This window comes from Pteropus medius, unplaced genomic scaffold (assembly GCF_902729225.1).
Source record: "Pteropus medius unplaced genomic scaffold, Ma_sr-lr_union100, whole genome shotgun sequence".
NCBI lineage: Eukaryota > Metazoa > Chordata > Mammalia > Chiroptera > Pteropodidae > Pteropus > Pteropus medius.
The window spans coordinates 5831273-5850511 of record NW_024351073.1 but is presented as its reverse complement, the minus strand read 5'-3'; the positions used below and the strand labels follow the sequence as shown (position 1 = coordinate 5850511).

At 43.1% G+C, this 19239-nt stretch overlaps 1 protein-coding gene and 1 long non-coding RNA gene across 2 annotated transcripts in view; both read right to left on the bottom strand.

The window, feature by feature from the left end:
• Positions 1 to 7902, bottom strand: part of LOC120586218 (uncharacterized) — a 9141-nt gene extending 1239 nt beyond the window's left edge. Inside the window, exon 1 of the long non-coding RNA XR_005648638.1 lies at positions 7469 to 7902. This is a non-coding gene — a long non-coding RNA (uncharacterized LOC120586218). The remainder of the gene's footprint in view (positions 1 to 7468) is intronic.
• The window catches only part of ADAMTS12 (ADAM metallopeptidase with thrombospondin type 1 motif 12), a 260943-nt gene extending 242931 nt beyond the window's left edge, over positions 1 to 18012 (bottom strand). Inside the window, exons 1-2 of the mRNA XM_039842527.1 lie at positions 17544 to 18012; positions 10359 to 10720 (exon numbers count right to left, since the gene is read on the bottom strand). Coding sequence (XP_039698461.1) covers positions 10359 to 10720; positions 17544 to 17670 — 489 coding nt within the window. The 5' untranslated portion in view covers positions 17671 to 18012. The remainder of the gene's footprint in view (positions 1 to 10358; positions 10721 to 17543) is intronic.
• Between the last annotated feature and the right edge of the window lie 1227 nt (positions 18013 to 19239).

Here is a 19239-nt window from a genome sequence, read left to right as displayed (position 1 = left end):
TAAGAAACTTATAGAAATTATATAAGTTAAATAACTTATAAGTTATATAAGTTAAATATATATTATAAAATACATAAAATATAAAATATATAAAATACATTAAATATGTTATATATAGTAAATACCTTATAAGTTATATAAATAAGCTGATTTTAGCTAATAGTTCAGCCTCGTGTGTTCCTTCCGCAAATGTGCTTAAAAATAGGGGAAAAATCACTCTAACACAGCAAGAGCAAAAAAGAATGGAAAGCCAAAGAGAAAGCCAAAGAGAAAGCCCAGAAAACCCACAAGCAGGTAGGGGGGAAAAGAAATCAATCATTAGAGATAAGCTGATAATGTTGGAGGATCGAAAGAGAAATTCAGTTGCAAACTTAAAAACAAACAAAAAAAAGACTTGCTAGAAGAAAGGAAGCTTGCTTGGAAGATAGTGATATCTGATGACCTAGTCAGAGACTGTGGAAGCTGTGCCTTTTTAAATTGTATGACTCATTCCTTAGGGTCAAAGCAGACATTAAGTGAGAAAAAAATTTCCAGGGAAAAATTTGTCTGTAAACAGAATGGCTGGTGGTGAGGGGTGGGTGTCTTGGTGAAGGGGAAACTCAATGACATCAAATGAGAATATTAGTATGAAATTTTGTAACTCTGATAAATCTGTTTCTCGGAATAGCTAACTGTCCTCCTAGCCAATTTCACCACAGAACCATGAAGGAATGTGTAAGTTAGAGAAACTGGGTCTGATAGGAAGCACTAGTGTACAAAAGTCACTCTTTTTAAATGAATGCCTGAAATATCTCAAGGAGGAAAACAAGCAAATCCAACAACATATACCATTGGGAAATCTCAGGTCATGGTTTTTTAATGTGTTTAGAGGAAGATTTTCCATGTTTGACTATTTGAGAAGCCTTAAAAGCAAATAACCAGGGATAATCAATAAAGAAGGCAAATGGGACAACTGCAGGGTTAACAAACGGCTTATGGAGAAGTGGAAAGAGCAACACACATGCACCTTTCCTAAATCCCCAGTACATTTAGTCAAGGATAGAAGTGAATGGAAGTAGGGTGGCACCAACCCAGGAGCAGAGGCCATGTCTCCTGTCCCTGTCGTCTCTGGGGTACCCTGCCATAAGGGGCCCTCTCTGCATGGACAGTGTCCTCCCAGAGCAGAGGAGGAAGCCTCATTCTTGCTTTGCCATTGCTCTTTTATACCTAGCCTTTCATTAACATGCTGGAAAACCCCACTTTTGCAATGTCTTAAGATAATATTTATAAACACCAAGGTCTCCTCATTCCTAACCCAAATTTAGGATCAACAAGGCTCCATCTCCTTGGGGCTGGGAATGAAAGTCTCAGCAGTTGCAGTTGTTATTGTCTGTCCCAGCCTTTCCAGAGCCCAGAAAACCTATCCCTTCTCAACAGCTTAGACAAAGATACCAAAATGAGAGAGGGTTGCTTAGCACACTCACCAGAGACATGAAAATTAAAGAACCTGAGAACAACAGGAAGTTGTCCTGGTAAGATCTGTCCATGCCAAGGACATGGATTTGACTATAACAAAATGCAGAGAACAGAAGAGCAGCAAAGGATGATGATATGTATACATCTGGCCACTATAACTGGTCTTATTTGCTCACAAGGTCCCATGTATCTTTTCGGTCTTTTTCTGAATGACAATATCTAAGATTCCTCTTCCACTCTTTCACCCATCAACATTGACAGGATCATTTCTAAGCATCGTTAGGCATTCAGGTATTTGCCAAAAGGATGCAATAAATAAAAAGATGAACTCAAATAGAATTAGTATCTCTGTTTGATGGACCAATGCTTACCGAATTTTAATGCCTGTACAAATCACTTGGGGATTCTGTTAAAATTTAGGTTCTGATTCAGCAAATCGGGGTAGAATCTAAGAATCTGCATTTCTAACAAGCTCCCAGGTGATGCTCAGGCTGCTTGTCCATGGACCACTCATTTGGTAGCAAAAACCCTGTCCATTTGAATTGCAGACCCAAGGAGGCAAAGGATCTCATTTCAGTCAAAAATAAATCAGTCATGTCACACTAAAGATCATCAACAACCAAGCAAAACATTTTTTCAATTATCAAACCTAAAACCCAGGCCTCTCATCTTCTCATTTCTCAAAGTCAATGGAGACATATTTTAAAGGAACTGGATCTTTCTGAAAGCTAATATTTAAGCTTCCTGGACCTACAATTCATGCTGTATCAAAAAAGAAGAGAAATATTAATACATAAACATCTATTGGGAAGCTCTGGACACTTAATCTTTAGTGTCTGTAATAAAAACAGAAATGAGGTTCAAAGTCAAGCTTCCAGGAAAGAGAAATACAAGAGAAGGAAGTCACTTCTCTCTACGCTGCATTGCTGTGAACCTGTAAGCCAAGTAAATACCCAACAAGAAACAGAGCATCTGGCTTCTTGCCTCCCATAATGGCTGAGGATCGTTCCTTCTCTTGCACCATCCCAAGATCACAGAGAACGTCCCTAATTCAAGATCCAGCAAAAGGACGAAAATACTACTACTCCTCAAAATACAGGTTCTTCAGGTCCCTCTCCCACTTCCAATCCATCATGCTGGAAATGCAAAAAAATGAACCTGATGAATTGAAAAGCAGAAAGACAAAAAAGAGAGGGGCAGAGGCAAAAAAAAAAAAAAAACCCACTCATGTTTATGAGCCTGTAACACCAGGCACTAATAGGAATCTCCTGCCAGCCCAGTTCCAGCCTCATGTCTGAGTAATAGTGGGTCTTACCAGGCAACCCCCAAAGGTCAGGGGCCAGGGAGAACTCCTAGGCCTGGGAGCAGAGTTACACAGAGCATTTCTTTCCCTCTTCTTGGTGAGGAACAACAAACCCTGACACACTGGCCTCCCACAACTCAAACGAGCGTTTCCTGCCAAGGAGCCACGAAGTTTCGGGTCAGGAAGCAAGGCGAGAAGCCACGCTGGGAGTTTTCCCACACAGTTCGGCAGCGGATTTCATTCCTTGGCCACATCACCCCGGGCGGCAGCCGGAGTTCAAGAACAAGAGGGCAGAAACGGTGACATTCTTTGTACAAAACAGGAACCAGCAGGATGTTCCACGTGGGCCAGGAACTGCACTGCATTTGAGGGAGTCATATGGTATAAAGCACATCCCTCTCAATAGAGGCGCCATTTTTAAATGTCATTAATCTCATTTGTAGCATCCACACAGCAAAACACAGAGAAGACTTAATTCTTACATTTTTTGGAAATTAGAACCTAACACGGTTTAAAGAATTAAAATTACTGTAATAGCATAGCCTAGCGAAAACTGGCACCTTGCTGTTTAGAAGCTGGAAAACTATCCCAAAGCTTCAAAATGTCCTGCCATCCTAAGAGAAGGCAGATTAAAGTTCTTTTTGGTGCATACCTTCCATGTGTTCTGGTGACAAAAATTAAAATTTTCGCCTCAATGTAAAGATAGCTACACAAGAAAATGAAGGGATGCCTTCAAATATGGCTACTGGGTATAGATTTCGGCAGAAAAGTTTCACTCTAATTTTGAGTATTTGTGTGAGAGAAATGTTTTTCCTCTACACATATCTGTAGGGTCTGAGCCTTTACATAATTGTGCCTTCTGGAGGAGGCCTCCTCCTTTATGTTCCAGGTCACACAGTTGTTCCCTGGGGATGAGAAGCAAAGACCCCATTGGTTTCAGGACAGAGACACACACTTGTTCTCCAACATGAACCAAAGACGAGATCAGGAGAGGGAACTGGTCATGTCCTGCTGCAGCTTAATGGGAAAAGAGCTGTTACTAATGCACACACACCCCAACTCTCCATACTGCTATTTGAAACTAAATACCTCAGGCTTTGGGGAAACATGCTGGCGATGGGTTTTTGCATTCTCATGTGATTGTCACTTGGGGGCCACAGAGTCAGGCCAAATTCTGTGGGTAGGGGCTTCCGTGGCTACTATAGTAGCACCCATTTGTGCAAATTACAAGAAAGTATGCAGAGGAGACAGATGAAATTTTAAAAGGTGCTTTCCCCAAACAGATGAATTTTAAAAGGCACCTCATCTAGGCAAATTACAAAAATCTTTGGGCTAAAAGATTATACAAAGGCCCCTTTTCCTCCTGGGGCCAGGGCTTGGTTTGCCTGGCAGAGACCGAGCTGTATTTCGTCCTCCACTGTTCCTCTTCATGGGGTACCTTTGCAGGGTTTGCAATGCACAAATGGCCCGGTGGGAACCTGCAGCTTTAGGTTGGGGTTTCCCTGAAGGAGACATTCCTGGAAAGAAATACCTCTAAAGAAGAACTAGAAACAAAGATGGCTTGAGACTGGGGTGAGGAAAGCTTCCTCCTTTCTCAGAGGCCTCATGGTTGGGCCTGGGACACAAGAGAAAAATGTTTCAGCACGTCCCTTAGCAAAGAGATTTCTGGTAGAGTGATCCTTGCTACATATCGAGAGGCCAGGTGCTTGGTTAGAGACCCTCTTGAAGCTCAGCCTAGACTCTGAGCACAGCCAAGGTGAGCAGAAGTGTTAGGTTATTATTTGTGTTGTACAGCCCTTCTTTTTCTATGCAAACCTTCAATAAAAACTTACTGAAAAGTATAGCTTGAATTCTGATGTGCTTTGCAGAACTAAAGAAAGGCCCAAAACAGGTTTAGAAGAGAATAGCCAAGTTGGTAGCAGTGTCTCCTTCCCAAAGTCAACATGATGGCGGCAGTTACAGTGTTCTTAACGTGATGAACCCAGGAGAGCCATACGGCAGAGGCAACATCTCACTGCCATGATAAGGAGCCAAGAAACTGGGACCCCATCAAAAGGAGTTTGGGAACCATTCAGGCAGAAGTCAATGTGGTGGCATCCAAGCCTTTGTTTGGGTAGTTGAGGAAATATCATCTCATTGTGAAGCAATCGGCTGGGAGTGTCTACAAGAACTTGGAACAATATAAAGGCTAAATACTGAAATAGACACATTGAGCCATTCAACCAGTATTTACTGAGTGCTTATTACGGAACATAGCTAAATGAACAACACAGGGTGAGGGGAAGAAAAGTTAAGCAAAAAAAGAAAATCTATCAGGTATTGTAGGTTCTTTTTTAAAAATAAAATAGTCGTTGTGATAGAACACTGGAGAAATATACTTTAGATTGAGTGGTCGGGGAAGACCTTAAGCTGAGACTCAAAAGACAAGGAACAGCTACGTGGAGGTACACACAATGGTGATGAGGCCAGAGTGTGCTCGGTACATCTGAGAAACAGAGAGGCCAGAGTGGCTGGAGTACCGTGCAGGAGGGCAATGTGTGGGAGAGGAGGGAAGGGAGATGGCTAGTGACCAGATCAGAGGGAGCCTTAGAAGCCAGGGCAAGGTGTTCAGATTTTATTCTACTGTGATGACAAACCAGTAGGAGACTTTAAGCAGAAGAGGGCATTGCTCTAGAAATGTGTTTAAAAGTCCAGCCTTGCCACTATGTGAGAAATGGCTTGTAGGGAATTAAGAGAAGAAACAGAGGAACCACTTGGGAGGTCAATGCACATGGTCCAGGCTTTTCCTTAGCTCAGGTGACTAGGACTAGGGCAGGTTTCTCAGCCTCAAAACTACTGACATTTCGGGTCATATAATCCTTTGTTGTGGAGCGCTGTCCCGTGCACTGTAGAAGTTCAGGAGCATCTTTCATCTCCACTTACTAGATGCCAGAAGGAATCCCCCTTCTCCAGTTGTAACAACTAAAAATGTCTCCAGTCATTGACAAATGTCCCCTGGAGGGCAAAACTACCCCTGCTGCAAATAACTGGATGAGAGTGTTAGCTGTGGGAGTGGTAGATTCTGAACATAACAGAAGGAAGAGCTGACAGGATTGGCTGATGAGAACAGATACAGAGTGTGAGAGAAGACAAGAGTCAGTGATGACATAAGTCCAGGGGTTTTGACCTGGCAACTGGAAGAACGGAGTTGACATAGACAGCAGTGGGGAAGACTATGGGAGGGAGAATCAACAGCATTTCTTTGAACTTGTTGAATTTGAGATTCTTGTTAGGCATACATGTAGAAATGGCAAGTAGGCAGCTGAAGGTCCAAGGAAATACTGGAGTTTTATGACTACATTCAGTAGTTATTCACATACATCTGCAGAGACAGATGTAGATGATATAGATGATAGATAGACAATAGAAAAATGATTAGGTAATTTCATAGATAGATAGATGATTAAGTAGGTAGTTAGAATGACAGACAAATAGATGGTACTTTCAACTGGTCAAGGTCACCTAAGAAAAGTGAAGGTAGAGAAGAGGGGTCCACAGACAAAACCAACAACATTCTAGTAGTGAAAGACATAGAAAGGAACAAAGGATATTTATTGAGTCAGAATTGTCAGCATGGTAGGTAAGAGTAAAATTATAATAATATAGTGAGACTTAAGCCAAGAGGAAAAACAATTTAAAAATAGAAATAATTATTCATATCAAATGGTGCTAAGATATCAAGTACAATAACAGAGAGGCACCCGCTGGCACCACAAAGTTTACTGATGACTTGACAAGAACAGTTTTAATGAGATGTCCCAACAATGTGGGTGAAGAGACTCAGCTATCCTTACTAAACCAACAAGAGGACTGGAACACTTTCTAAAGTACTTTGAAGCTTTTATCTACAACAGTGTAAGGTGAACAGAGCTGACTAATGTGATTATCCATATTTTCCATGTAGGAATAGTTTGCAAGGAGCATATCAGGGTTAAGGCAGTCATTAAAAAGAAGGTTCTTGCTAAAACTTCCCAGACAGGTTGTACATTTAAAAGCCTTTAAGAAGGGATTCAAATGAAAAGGGCACTGAAGTTCTTCAGACTGAAAAGAAATCATAGATCATATTAATGAGGCATAGAAACTTAGGTTACACTAGAGCAGACTCTTCTCCAAATATGCCTTGAGTCGATGAGCCAAATCCCACCTATGAATAAACTGCTCATCTCACCAGCCCCCATCTTTCAGCACTGGAGAGGACACTGAGTTTCAGCACGAAAGAAATTGATATCTTTCTACCAGACTAATTTAGAATCAGAAAGCTCACCAGAACGGACTATTTCAAGAATAAGTATCAGTGAACAAATCAAGGGAACAAATTTGCACAAAACAACTTCAATAATTTTTCCCCAAATAAATTCTCTAATCCAGAGAAGAAAAAATACAAGGCAATTATTTGAGTCCATTTAAGAGCCTCATTCTCTATTCACGTTAACCTATGGGAAGATAGGCCTGCCACCCCACAAGGACAGCCTACTCAATGGGCGATACAGATAAGGGTAATGGGTTGAGAGAGTTCCCGTGAGAAATATCATCAAAGTGGGATTTATAATTTTTCCTAAGAAGACTATATAATTCTCACCTCGGGAAGGAAGGAAGACCAAACATCATGGACCTTTTATTTCCACCTGTCAACTGAGGTAGGTCTCATGGGCAGACTTGGAAGAGACTTACCATGTTCAGGGACCGAAGACTAAACACAGCAAATGTCGATTCCCCCAGATTAATATAGGCTTAGTGCAATCCTTGTCGCAATCCCAGCAAGTTTTTTTTGTAGTCAGATTATTCTAAAATTTATATGGGAAGGCAAAGGAACTAGAATTACTAATACAATTTTGAAAAAGAAGAATAAGGTGGGAGGAATCAGTACCTACCTGATTTCAAGATTACATATACGGCTATAGTAATAAAGTTACGGTAATGAAGATGTTATCGGTGGAGTAGAAAATAAAACTCAGAAATAGGCTCACACGGATATGTATATATGTCCAATTGATTTTTGACAAGTGAAGAGGCGATTCAATGGAGGGAAGGTAGCCTTTTTAAAAAAAATGTGCTGGAGCAATTGGACATCCACAGGCAAAAGAAAGAAAGAGTAAAAAGGGAGGTGGGAAAGAAGGGAGGGAAGGAGGAAAGAAAGGAAGGAAAGAAGGAGGGAAGGAAGGGAAAAGGAAAAGGAAGGAAAAAAGAAATGAAAGGGGAGGAGAAGAAGGGAAGGGAAAAAGAAGAAGAAAGAGGAGGGAAGAGGATGGAAGAAGAGAGGAAAGGGAAGAGAGGAAGAGAGGAAGGAAAATATTCACCAATGATAAATGTAATAAATGAATGTCTCGAACTCTATCTCATCTATAAAACAAAATGCGGAGGATAAAAAGGAAATGAGTAAGGCTATAAAAGGACGACGTGAGAGACTGCTGATAGAAAGGTTGGGCATCTTGACTATCAATGTCAAAATCCTAGCTATGATAATATTTAGTAATTTTGCAACATGTTACCACTGGGGGAACTGGGTAAAGGTTACACAGACTTCTCGGTATTAATTGCACACGAATCTACAATTATCCCAAAACCAAAACTTTAACTAAAAAAAAAAAAACAAAACAAAACTAAAAAGAATACCTCTTTCAAAATTTTAATCCATAGCTGAGCTCAAAACAAGAAAGAAAATCTCTATGTGCCAAAGGGAAAGGGAAAGAGAGTTGAGTGGGAATGGAAGCTGAATGGCCCTGGAGAGAGAGCCATGGGCAGCTATTCAGATGAGAGGTCTAGACTTAATTCCCCCAGCAAGAGCTGGAATGGAGGCTACTGTCTAATACAGAACCAAGAACTGTATTTACTTCAATAAAGCCTGAGCTGAGAAATCCTGTTCCTGACTGTGAACAGGCATTTAAAACATTTGTTTACTGATTCAGGTGTACAGTTCAGGTGTTCAGGTTGTGGGTGCCTAGACCAAGTCTTTAGGGAAAGTGGAGTAGTACCCCATGAATTGTCTGAACCCCAATCCTGTATCATGCATAAGTGCGGAGTCTAACATTTTGCACTATCATCCTGGTGCAAAAATCTAAACCGAAATAATAACAACAAATTAACCTAGAACAAGCCCTGGAGGCCCCTGGCAACAGTAAATCTAAAACCACCCCACTGGGATTCTCATAGGTCACAACTCCCACTGAGGATGAATTCCAAGTCTATCTGATTCAAGAACAGTTTCTCCATCAAAGAACTCAGAATAGAACAAATCAACTAAACTGTTCAAAAGAAACAAATTCCATAACTTCAGAGTTATAAAAGTGTTGAGGGGAAAAGGATGATGACAGAGGGAGAGCCACGGAGCTGGGGACATGGGCTATTCTGAAAACAGCTTCCAAGAGGATGGGCACCAGAGCTGAGCGAAAAGATATTAAATGGAGGAAGGAAGTCATCCCACAGCTTGTCGTGGGTAACTTCTATTGAGTCTTCAATCTGCAACCATCCTGAGTCCGCTCCAAGAGAGACTAAATGAACTTCAAATTATAGCCAACTCCAAGAGAACATAACCTCCTACATCAGGATGACCACATCTGAAGCAAAGAATATGCCAGCCCTGAGCCACAGGAATGAGAAGCAGATGTCCTCCCTCCACATGAGAGTGTTTCTTTCCTCAGAAAGCCTTCCCCAATGCCACCTCTGCCACCAGGAGCGGTGGCAGGCTGAGCGCCAGCATATCCTACGCCTGCCAACCTGTGAATGTGAGTGTGCGGGGTAATCCCTGGGTGAAAGGCAAAATAAATATCCTGGAGATCAGACCTCAGACCAGTGATCAGGAGAAATCAGACTCAAGTTCAACCACTTCCCTTTGGACTAAGTTCACTCTAGGTGAGCATCAGCGAATTATGGCACATGGACAAATGACCTTGAAGCCAGCCAGCGTGTCTGCTCACAGAAAGGAAAGAAACTCATTTGCTTTGGTGCTTTTTTTTTATAACCATCCATTAATTGTTTAATTATATGTGAAAGGCTTCAAAGTAATCCCAGTGGATTGGTTCTTCTGGCAAAATCATTTAATGATTTGAATCTAAAAATTTTCCATCATCTTGGCTACTACCACAAAATTCCATTAGTTAATATTTGCTTCTTGGTGCTCCTATATATAATTAGTATGAATCTGAAATCTGAATTTGAAAATGTCCATGTGGTGGTTCTCACTGCTTTCCGGGGCCATTCGAAAGTGAAAAGTCCCATTACTCTATTTCTAAGCCTGGAATTAGGCTAAACGGTAAGCCCTTAGAAAACACAAGATGAAAGTAGGGAGCAATTTAGAGCAGTGGTTCTCAACCTGACTGCAGGCTAGAATCACCTGGGCAGAGCTGCTACTTTAGAGCTCTTACACCCCCATACCTCCAGACCGAGCAACTTTTAATTTTACGCACTTTCTCCCTGACCTGCTTGGACGTTGGGACCATCTACATCTTCAGTGCTCAACTGGTAAGTGTTGAATGCATCTGTGAACCCAATGGCAGTGGGTGTGCAGGTCAAGATGCCAGGGGTCTGGGAGCAGAGGAGGGAGGCGAGGGACCCAGGCACTCACCAGTCCGTGGCAGGAACTGAGGGCTGCAGTCCCGATTCTGGTGCCCTGCTGCAGAACCGTGCCCTGGAGATGGCAGGGGGGCGCCGAGGAAGCCACCATCTTAATATGGGAGAGGTTCCCATATCTCCTCTCCACAATGTAGCTTCTGGAAAGAAGTCCCTGATTGACTGTCAAGTTAAAAAACAGGTCCTTCTCCTCGTGTGAAATCCTATAGTACACCCGGTCCTCTGGGCCACCCAAGTCTCTCTTCCTCCTGCTGCTGGTGAAGGCGTGGTGCAAGCCATATGACAGAAAGTGCCCACTTGCATCGACGCGGACAGGAGCCACCACATGGTATTCTGGCAGGCCCTTGATGACATGCTCTGAAAGAAAAAAGGATACAGAAGAAAACTGAGGGAGCCCTGCTGAATCTGTAGCAAGGCAAATGCACTCCCGTTGCTCACTTAGATTTTAGTTTGTTAATAGCAAAACTCCACTGCTGACTTGCAGTGTTAAGACCCCTTCCACCATACAAATGCTGTCAACATGAAATTATTTGAACAGACATGGGACTCCATCCTCGTGTGTGTGACCCTCTGAGCTCAAAGCTTAGGATGTCAGATGTTTTACCAGAGCCAAATTAAGGCGCAAATTAATTCATGATGAATCCTGTTAGGAAGACGGCAAGTACGATGAATGGGAACATTTCAAGTTAAGAGCTGTTTAATACAAATCACAGGGCTTTGCTGTTCATTATAAGGAGTTTAGATGCCTCGGGAATGTCCCATGAAGTCGAGTTAATGGAAAAATGCAAAAACACAGCAAACTCGTCACATATGCTCTGACAAACCTCACATTAATTACAGCCTAAGTGTTCGGTAAGGTAGCAGAGAGTGCTTAAAAGAACTTGGGTGGTTCTTTTTTATTTTCACTAAATATACAAAAAGAAAGGGTAAGCAATCTGAGGCCTGGGCTCAAAACGTGAAAATTGCCACTTTAACATTGCAAGAGAGGAACAGCTCTTCCTTCTACACGCAAGAACACACACGCCTTTTGACTTACTCAAATTTAGGTCCCCACCGCTCCTTCATTTTTATGTTTGAGAATAACAAGGGATCTAACGATTAGGGAATAATCATTACTCTGGGTTACAGAGTTCTTAAAGCAAACCATTAACCAACTTAGAATATAAACTAATCCGCTCGAGGAGAAAGAACAAAAGGGAGAAGAAAACAATTCTACTGGTCACTTCACAGCTCTACTTGCGCTTTCTAACTTGTGTTACTTTGCTTGTGTTGCTTCCCCAACCACTATGTTGTTTGCGCTCTCTATCAATATCCTGTTTATTCCTGTTTATGCTTTAAAGTCCCAACTCCAATCCTCTCTCTTCTTTCTCTTAATGTCTCTGGCTGAAATTCCCTCTCCCTCTTCTGAACCCCCATATCCTTACTTTCTGTAGCTCCCAGAGTGGCCTTATTTGACAATATCTTTTGTTTATTACATTATTTATCTCCAAACCCTTTGGAGGCCAGAATCTTGAACATCACAGGTGCCTGATTCATCTGTGTGGATGTAGAGGTGAACACATTTGTAGCTGGTTAATTAAAAGAACTGGACCTGATGAGGTAAATTATAAAAGATCTTTTTTTCCTCCCAGACAACTGCCTTTGAACACACTTTGTAGGGTCGTTCATTTCTGCCTTGGATAAAATATGGGGCAGAGCACAGAGTTTTCACTCTTAGGTACTAATAAAGTGTCTCAGTTTTTAGGTGTAAAATGTCCAGACACATTGCCTTTAACTGAAGAATCTGGGACCAGTAGACCACATAACCACATGACAGATCTTAACAACAATGCCCAGTGGAAAATGAGAAATAAAGCAAGTTAATACAGAGCCATTTACATTAATGGTAAATACGTACACACAAAAACAATACTATAAAGTTTACCAGGACATACGCAAACAAAAAATGCATATGGAAGCTGTTCGAATTATTTTCTATGAAATGGTTTTCTATGAGAAAGAATGAAAGTGGAGAATGGGGACACAATGCATAAATAAATAAAACGAGAATGGGTTTTGCACAAATTAATGATGCTACTATGCCACGAACTAGGAGACAAACTGACTCAGGCCTCCGTACTGCCCCCTCCGCAGGGAATATCTGGACCTCTTTAGTATCAGAGCTGTCACTGCTCTTCCAAGTTCAGACCTCAGGAGAGGAATGGCTGAGCTGGGTGAGGCAGATGTGGTAGGCTTCTGTTAGTAGTTCTCTAATGTTTCTCCTCTCCTTTACTACTCACAACGATGTCTCTGGCTCCTCTAGGGTTAGAGCAGTAGAGGAAAATTCAGGGCAAGAAAAATCGTATTCGACTGAGTATTACTGTCATCTGGCAATGGCACCTCTGTGTGTGAGGTCAATGTCCAGATGCTGACACCTCTCTCAAGAGAATCTCTTATGTCCCTCACAGATCCTGTCTCTGAAGATACATCTCAAAGAGTTAGACATAAGTTTTGAAACTATAAACGAAAGACCAAAGCACCTCTTGCCCAAAGAATAAAAGCGCAAACAAATTTAGAGCTTTTCACCAAGTTGCTTTTGATCTAATGGGTTTTTGAGAGAGCCAACATCGGGTGGATGTATGACAATATAATGATAACAATTAGCGTAGCCATTTAATGAGCACTTGCTATGAGCCAAGTACTATAAGTCTCTCCTCACCCAATATTCATAATGACCTTGTCTTATAGATTATGATCGCCATTTCATAAAGAAACCGAGTCTAAGGGAAGGCACGGAGCCAATACGCAACATTACTTGGATTAAAATCTTATGTTTCCTATTTCAAAGTCATGTGTTTCCCACCGCACTTCACATACATAAGCAGCTGCACTTGAGAGTATAACGGAGTAGAGGTAATAATCGCTGCCCCTGGCAACGATGACCTGGCAAGAAAAGAACTGCTTGACTTCTTGAAGAGGCCTCGATTTGCTCAGCAATAAATGGAGATGACAACTGCGTCTTCATCAGGCATAATAAAGAGAAATAAGACTGGTCTTGCCTCTTGCTAACGAAGCAGCTAAGTCATGTCAACCCATAGGTGTGGATGGAAATAGGAGGCCATGGACGGAGCATGGTTTATGTTGGTGGCCCAACTACAGTTGTCTCATCTATAACTTGGGCATAATAATAACAATATCTACCTCTTAGGGTGGTACGAGAATCCAATGTATTAATATATGTAATAGATTTAGAATGTGCTTGACAAATAGCGCTCACTAGACATTGCTGGTATTAAAGGAAGAAACTTGGCTACCAGAGATCACCGTGGCCATAAATAAATGTATCCTCCAAGCAGAGATACAGAAGAAACTCACACTCACCTCGGTTTCCTCTCAGTAGGTGCTTAGTTTGGAAGATTAGGTAGCTATAACCTTGGCCAACAGAAATTAGAGTTCAGAGGAGATATGACAGAGATAGAGAAATAAGATGGCAGGAAATATTAACAGCTCCTAACTTTTACCATTTCTATGATTAAGTATAGCACTAAGACTACACCAACTTGGTCCCGTCTAATGCTCACAGTTCTCAGGGGTGGGTATTATTAATGGTGTCCCTTGTCTTAGCCTCCACTCTCACCTCTGTAAAAAAAAAAAGAAAGAAAGAAAGTGAGGTAAGGATTCATGTTGGCACAACTGGACCCCAGAGCCTACCCTTCTAAGCTCTGCCCTAATTGCTTCTCAAGGGTCTAGCACTGAGCACCAGATGTCAAGGCTGAGGCGAGGCTGGGACACAGGGTTATGATATCACAGTCTACACTAGGGTTTATGGAAATAAATTGTAGGCCCTGAATGTTTTGATTTGCCTGGTTTAAAATTCAATCTGAAACCTTTGGCCACAAATTCTAACACTTCATGAGAACTTTGAATGAAGCCTGTTGGCACAAACACTTCTGAAAATACAAAAGACCAAGTGATCTTATACCCTCTACTTAGAAAGAAACGAAAGAGGTGAGAGAATATTTACCTGCCAGTTTTTATAAATTTTAGGTCAAATCTATACTTATTATTCATATTTATTCCTATCTTAGAGAGCAATTGAATTTCAAAGACTCCTTACTGAAAAGGGCAGTGAAATTTCTGTAATGGAAGTTTATTTTCATAATTATCTTCCATGGGTGGTTGTAACCTTTTGACTGTATTTTTATTATAGAAAATTACATATGCGGAAATGTTGTGAAGAAGTATGTTAGTCCCTTTGAAGTTGTAAAAAAAAACCACTGGATGTTGGATTTGCTCACTAACCTCGTAACTAATCCACAAACCATAACTGCTCCTTATTATTAACACAAACAAAATATCAAAACTGTGAAGCCTTTTCTCACATTAAGAAAATAGCTGAAATCATTTCTTGCTGGCAGAACTTATATTTTTGCAAATGTCATAAATGCGTGATAACATTTGTGTCGAAACACTTTGCATTCTTGCACAAGCCTGTGCAGCCCAGAGCACATCTCTAACATGGGGTCAAGGGCCTACCTTGTTGATTTCATGAAGTCGTCGGGAGCAAAGGCGATCACAGAAGTGACTGGTGACTTGTAAACAGTCCAGGGAATAACAAACCTAAGGGGATATCACTGGCTTGGAAGAGAGGCAATATGTTGTACACGAGATTAATATTTCCCATTGTTCTGATGCTAGATTGGGAACCTTGCGGATAAAAGTCATTGCACCACTGAGCGATGTGGAAAGAATACTGAGCAGAGTTTGTCAAATCTGCCTGTTTCTAGTCCCAGAAAGGGTTGCGTTTATCTCTATATTCCTTCCTTGGTCTAAAATCCCGACTGGGCCCGACCCTTTAAATGAGAAGGAACCTTAGTGGTTATCTAGGCTCTAATATGTTTCTGACTGGTGGGCCCTGTGCAATTCCCTTCAGCCCTCTGGTAAACTGGCATTTGGTAAGTGCTCAATAAATACATGTTGGCTAACAGACTGATCACCTCGGTCTCCCATTCCTCACCTGTAAAAATAAGAAGGATAAGAGAGATGATGTCTAAAGTAATTCGCAAGTTTAAATGTTTGGAATTTGGGTGCAATTCAAAAATGCCGTCAGAGTGCAAATGGAAGTCTAGGGGCATTGGCTAATCATGAAGCAGCAGGCAGGTCATTTGGAAGCAAAACCCAGGTCATCCTGTTCCCAGGAAGCCTGAAAATTTCCCTCTCTAACTAGTTGGCTAGAACTCTGCTCAGAAATTTCTCTTTTGCTTAAAATGTGGATTATTTGTAAATCCATTAGTGAGTTGATTAAGGCCGAATATTTTGGTGTAAAGGCTTTTAAAATCTGAAATTATTTTTTAAACCTAAAATGTCTAGGCATCGCCAATAAGCTCACAGCACTTTACAGCTATTTTTCAATATCAAACTCTCAGTACATACCCCTAAAGGTGACCAGGAAAAACAACCATTTCCCACTTTCCAGAGAGGAGAAAGCAAGGCCCCATAGTGTGTGCTCCACGCTAAGCTGAATTTGCTTACAAAGAAGATGTGGAGCAAGCAGAGCTGAAAACCAACCCAGAAGAATGTGTGTCTTTGAACCAAACTACCTCCAAATGCCCTGGGAAGTGCTCGCAGGCTTTGTGAGGCTGCAGAAGAGAGACTTTTCACAAAGGGGCTGTTTTTCAAAGAACAACAAATGCTGCTATTTTAAACTTGGGGGTTGGAGACAGTATCTGGACCGTTTACACAAGCGAGTGCTGACTGATTGACATCGAACCCCAGTGTCTGAGGGTTCCAGCTTCCAAGAAAAGCAAAGGGACTTGCTTCTGATGGCCCTTGAAGTCTCAGCAGATGAGCTTTCCAGCAGTTTTGGACTTTGCAACGTAGGCAGAAATCACTGCCTGGAAATCCTAAACAAGGACAGGCTGGTGATGTCTGCCACCCAAATGGTCTTGGGGATGAAAGGAGTCAGAAAGCCATGGAAACTTCTCAAGACTTGAGCAGCAGACACGGGACTTAATGGATGCTAACCTAGCACTTGGTGCATGAGATTGCACACGTGTGTGTGTGTGTGTGTGTGTGTGTGTGTTGTCTCTATTACAACTATAGGGCAATGTTGCTTGACTGTAAGAGGCCAGCCTCTGGAGTCAGGCTACCTGGCTTCAAAACCTCACTCCACCACTAGCTAGGCCCATACATTCTCCATGTTTCAGCTGCCTCATCTGCAAAACAGGAATAGTTACAACGGTCCCTGCACCCCAGGAGGCTGTTGTGGGTGGTCATAGGGTGGGCTGACACACACAGAGTGCCTTAGCAGTCTTGGTGCATGTAACATTCTCCAGCCACACAGGCCATTACAAATGCCATGACTGTTTTCTCCCAAAAGCACAATGAACTCCCCACCAAACAGGAAAGTGTCTCCGACCCTTCCAAATCCAATAAAATAGCAGAGGCAACAGCACCACTCTGCCAGGGTGTCAGGCTTAATAATAATAATAATAATAATAATTAATAATAATAATAAATTATCTATCACAACTCCTCCAGTGTGTCTATGGCATCATGAGTTTCACAATATTCAGAAAGAGACACAACTGGCTGTGATCAGGGAGGCAAGACAGGAAAAGGTGACCCCCTAAAGTGGTAAATTTTCCCCCAAAGGACTGTTATTTTTAAAACACAGCCCTAAGTCTTTCCAGGAAACCAAAACACAGCCAAGATCACTCGGGGGAGGCGGAACGGGGGAGGCTCACGGTGGTGGGGAGGGCACATTTCCCCTTCCCTGACCCGAAGTTTAAAAGTAACTAGAAACACTGTAATAACACTGGCCTGCCCGTAGCCAGTTCTAACTTTTTTTTATAAAATCATTTCCACATTCAGAATTCTGAAAACTAGGAGATTGAAACAGTGCAGCCTTTAGGAGACAAAAGAGAGAGGTGGGGGTGGTTACCAGCTACCTCTGGAGTCCTGACTGCAGCAGCATCAAGAAGAGCACGATATTCACCTTTTAGTAAGAATTAAGGTATCTTCACCTGAAACACGGAATTCCGAGACACTCTATGGTACAGAGCTCCCAGCTCAGATTTCCTTACAAATCAGCCAAAAGGCTCTGCAGAGTTCAGCCAAGTGGGGGAAGGGAAAAGGGAGCCACCGACTTTTCACACGTTTTACCACAGATTTTCAAAGGAAATAAAGAAAAGCCACCAACCTTGCCTCCTGTCCGGGAAGCGCACCTGGCCCGGCTGAGGGGGTTCCCCATAGCACAGGCCCCCAAAGTTCAGGAGCTGAGCCACCACCAAAAGGTTTGCAAGCCAGCTCCTCTGGACACATGGCATGATTCGGTTGTTGGGGAGAAGAAAAGTCACCAAGTTTTAGCTCTCAGCTCAAGAAATTGAGTCCTCGCCTGTGGCTGAGCGGGGAGACGCAGAGGTGCATGGTCCAGGAGTGGGGCGGGAGTGGCCGCAAAGCTGCCCAGATCTCCTTTCGCTTTTTTTAAGCAGAAAGGGGCTAGGTACCTTGATTTCCCTTCCCTCCTCCTGAAAGGGGAGTGATTTCAGCTGAGAGCGGCTGCTTTGCGCGGGGTGTGGAATGAATTGGAGCTGCAGGGCGCAGCCCACCCCAGATCCCCACCCCGCTGCCTCCCGTGCCCGGCCTCGCCGCCAGCTCCGCGCATCTTCCTCCAGGACTCCCACCCCCGCGTTCCTCCGGCCCCGCCCAGAGCCCGGGAGAGCCGGCCAAATAGGGGAGCCCCGCGAGAGCCACCCTGGGCGGGACTCCGAGAGGGAGGCCCGCAGGCCAACCCCTAGCAAGGCCGAAGTACTGGCTGAAAATGCTTAGCGCTGAGATGGGGCAGAGGGACCCCGCTTCCCCACCCTCCCCAGCTCAGTGCTGCCCCCTTTCCTGCCTTCCTCCTCCAAATTCCCAAACTTTTCCTAAATTTGCTCTCTCTACCAAGATTCCTCAGTTGGTCAGACTTCTCTGGGATCCCCTTCATGGGCAGACTACGACTCCCATTTGCAAAAATAATGGACAACTTTTCTCTGTCACATAAAGGAAATCGGTCTGAGCTAATCTAGTTTGACCCTGGACTAGCTCCTTCCTCTGTGCGAAAGGCAATAGGACCAAATGATCCTGAGCCGCTCTGAGTCTGCAGGTCTCTCTGGTGCTTTTCTCCTTTTAGAACTTTACTTCCCGGCCCACCTCCACTCACGCGAATGGAAGCCGGGACAGTGGAGGAAGCAAGCCAGGCCAAGCAGGCGTGGAGGTCGTTCTTCAGTTCACAGGAACAGGCTGCCCAGGGAGGGGGCGTCCATTCAGAGGCTCAAGCTTGACATCACTGAGAGCATGCCTCCAAACAAGGAGCTTGCCAGACTTCCTGAGAATTTACTGGGATGATCCAGCCAAGATTTTGCACCTCTGGACTGAAAAAGGCTTTCTTACTCCATTCAGGAGGAATTTGGCCCCACGTTGGTTCGCCATGGCTTCCAGCCAACCAGACGTGTTCAGGGAGAGGTGTCCGATACCAGCTCATCCAACCTTGCCCAGAGAGGGGGTCGACCACGTCAATGTACTGACCCAAGTGCAAGCTGGTCCTCACGGGCCTGGGCAGAGAGTCTGCAGAATTTCAGACTGAATACATACATACCACGACATGTCAAGGGGTATGTATTAGTTTCCTGTTATTGCCATTACAAATTCCCATAAACTTGGCAACTTAAAACAACATAAGTTTATTATTATTTTACAGTTCTGGATGTCAGGAGCCTGGGACCTCTCACTGGACGAAAATCACGGCTGCATTCCTTTCCAGAGGCTCATTTTCTTGCTTTTTCCAGATACTAGAGGCTGCCCACATTCCTTGGCTCATGGCCCTCTACCCCCATTTCAAAGCCAGCAGTGGCCAA